General features: G+C 36.5%; 1 protein-coding gene across 1 annotated transcript in view; it reads right to left on the bottom strand.

The window, feature by feature from the left end:
* Positions 1 to 3442, bottom strand: part of Lpcat2 (lysophosphatidylcholine acyltransferase 2) — a gene marked incomplete at its 3' end in the record, with an annotated part of 67718 nt that overhangs the window by 42819 nt on the left and 21457 nt on the right. The window contains 1 exon segment of the mRNA XM_005388319.2: positions 1812 to 1866. Coding sequence (XP_005388376.1) covers positions 1812 to 1866 — 55 coding nt within the window.

Genomic DNA, 3442 nt, shown 5'->3' with positions numbered 1-3442 from the left:
AGCTATTCCCCTTCTGGGTATTTTCCAGGAAAATCTGAAAACGTCATATCACAGCGATATATGTGCACCCATGTTCATAGCAGCATAATTTGTAATTGCTAAACTGTGGAAGCAACCCAAATGTCCATCCACTAAGGAATGGATAAAAAAAATTGTGGTACTTTTATATAATGAAATATTACTCAGCTATAAATAAAGATAAACTCAAGGTTTTTATAGGTAAACGGTCACAACTAGAGACCATACTCATAAGTGAAATAAATCAAAACTGCACATGTAAGAATCATATTGTCTCACTAGTGTAAGACCTGAAAGAGTGAATAAAGCTAGGAGGTATGATAGACATTGTGAAATGAAAGGAAAAATGCTCAAAAGTAAAGGGCAACTGGGGTGTGGGAAAAGAGAAGGGAAAGAAGGAGAAATTATGTAAGTATGTATATATTGGATAGCCAACATAGTTGTACTACTGCCTTCTATTGCTCTACAGAAAGGAACAGTTAATGATTACTTGTTGGATCAGTCTTGTATGTCACTATTTGTTTTTCTGAGAAACCACTTTGAAGATATCAATAAGTAATACAACAGCCATTTATTTCCTACAGCTTTGTCTGTAATTCTGTTTTGTTTGTATTGTTCTTATGCTATTTTGTAAATGGATGTTTGTTTGTTAATATGTTGTCCTTCTTTTATTTCTTAAAATAAATTTTAAAAAAGGACTGAGAAAAGAAACTGGGCAGATTTTATTTACCCTGGTACCTTGTGAACTTGTTAGTACACTGATCAAGTTTTTTTTCCTAGAAACATCTAAGTAATAGTGTCATTTTTTAATTGTATTGAAAGATACTGAACTGGTTTTAAGAGTGAGCAGGTGTGAAATAAAATTAACAAATAGATTTTTTCAAGGTAAGCAGACAACAGGGCAAGTCTCAAGAAAAATTTCACGAATTCCATTCTGAAATATAATTTGCTGTCCTGTATCATTTCGTATTGCTGACAACTTCTGAGTGACCGAATCCCTAGGCTATCCATCAAAGCAAAACAGTATTCTTATGAGTTAACTTCCATATTCCTATCATTTAGAGTACATGCCTCCATTCAGAACTGTGTATTGCATATATAAATATAAGTTTTTCATTACACAATCCATAGATGCAATTATAACATCCAGGCAGAGTCTTAGAATAGAATATTGTAACCCTCTCTTCAGTAGCTACTTGCGGCTGTCACTTGTTATCTGAAACTGACTCTCAGAGCCTTAAAAACATGACCGAATTTTCCAAATGTTCTAATTACTTCCCTGCCACTCCACCTCAAACTGAAAGGCTGTCCTGTGACACACGATATGAGCCACCTCCCCGATATGATTTCCACAGCATTCCCATGTGCAGCATGATCCCATAGGAGCGGGATTCTGACCTCTGTGTCTCTTCCCCATCCCTGAAAGCCTCACCCTTCAGCTTTCACAGGAGCTACTCTTTAAGGACCTGGCTCCACCAGCTAACATCAGCTGCTACTGTCAGGGTGTGAAAGTTTTTCATTCAAGGCGGCAAAGGTTAGCACTAAAAAGAATAAAATGATGGGAACAAGAGATGCAAATCTGGCTAGCCAGGGTGGATATATGCCAGAGGCATTTCTTAACATGATTACCAAAACAAAATCTGACAGCATGGATTTAGATGCACAATTTATAAAAGACCATGCCTTATTTTAAAAGCGGTAGAACATTATATCTGGTCTCTCTAGACTTGAATTTCAAAACCAATGGAAAGGCCAAATCTCCAGTTCTGAGGCTACATTTTGAATCGACTTACCTCAACTTCCACTTTTGTAAAGGGCTGGCAGAAAGTGAGCACACACAGCTGGATGCTGAAAAGAAAAAAAAGAGAGGTCTACCCTCACATGGTAATACACGGCTCATCTACTGTTCACCCAAACTTCACACACAGGTACTCCACAGCACACTTCATTCACATATATTTGCGGTGTTTATAAATACTACCCTGCAGCTATCACACTTCTTGGATCTAAACAACCATTCCTACTACTCAAAAGTTAAATAATCAATTATCTATTTGTGAATTCTGAGCCACAGCTTAATAGACTAGATGCAGAATTTGCAGTTTCCTGGACAACACAGACGCACATGCCTAAATCCCTAGAGAACCTACCTAAAGCCACATTGTAAGGTACAGAAATGTATTTACAGGAACACACCTGAATAGAACAGTATATTTTTAAGCCTTCTGGTACTTAAAAGAAAAATCAGTGGGCCTTTCCTTACAAGTAGAAACTTTATCAAAATTGTCCCAGATATTAATAAATGTTTTAGCTATAGAGAAATCAGAAACGTTTCAAATTTCACTGAAAGGCTAGACAAAGGCTTTCTTTAAAATAGTTAACTAAATCTGGCAGAGATAATTTTTGAAACCGATGTTCCACTTGCAGCTTTCCAGTAGGTATGTAGAGCCCCAGGAAAAGATTTCTGTGGGAGTTTTAATTTATACTCATTAGACATTTGACCCAGAAATCAGTCAGAGTAGATTAAATTGTATGGTAAAGAAAACAACCGATCAACCTTTTCTTGCTATTAAAATGTTTCTATTTATTTTTTAAAATTACCTTAAAGGACTTACTTAGGGAATTTGGGAGTTTAAACAAGGAGTTTAGTTTTAAAGAGGAATTTAGGAAGCAAGTTTACCACCTCCAGGTCAGGAAGGTGGCACATGCCTGTAATCCCAGCACTTAGGAGCTTGAGGCAAGAGGATCACTGAGTTGAGTTCAAGGTCAGTGTGGGCTACAAAGTGAGGTGAAGGCCAGCCTGAACTATAGCAAGGCCCTGTCTCAAGAAAAACTAGACTAAACAAACAAACAAATAAATAAATACCCTTCTGGGTATTTTTCCAGAAGAATTAAAAGTGTCATACCACAGTGACATATGTGCACCCATGTTTATAGCAGCTCCATTTGTCATAGCTAAATCTTGCAAACAACCTAAATGTCCATCAACTGAAGAATGATAAAAAAGATGTGGTATTTTTATACAATGGAGTATTACTCAGCCATAAAAAAGATAAACTTGGGGCTGGGGAACTAGCTCAGTGGCACAGTGCCTGCCTGGCAAGTGCAAGGTTGTGAGTTCGATTCCTAGTACTGGGAAAAAAAAAAAAAAAAAGATAAACTTGAGGCTTTTATAGGTAAATGGATGCAACTAGAGACCATACTCATAAGTGAAATAAATCAGACCCACATGTGTAGATACACTGTCTCCCTGGTGTAAGAACATGAAAAAGTAAATAAACCCAAAATGTACTATAGGTAATAAGAAAGGGAAAGAAATTGATCAAAGGAAGGAACAACTGGGATGAGGGAAAGAAGAAAAAGGAAGTGCTAAGGCATTATACATATATATGTATGTATATGTATATATTATATATATATATAC

This window comes from Chinchilla lanigera, unplaced genomic scaffold (assembly GCF_000276665.1).
Source record: "Chinchilla lanigera isolate Chin_1 unplaced genomic scaffold, ChiLan1.0 scaffold00032, whole genome shotgun sequence".
NCBI lineage: Eukaryota > Metazoa > Chordata > Mammalia > Rodentia > Chinchillidae > Chinchilla > Chinchilla lanigera.
The sequence above is the reverse complement of the archived record's forward strand: the minus strand, read 5'-3'. Positions and strand labels throughout refer to the sequence as shown.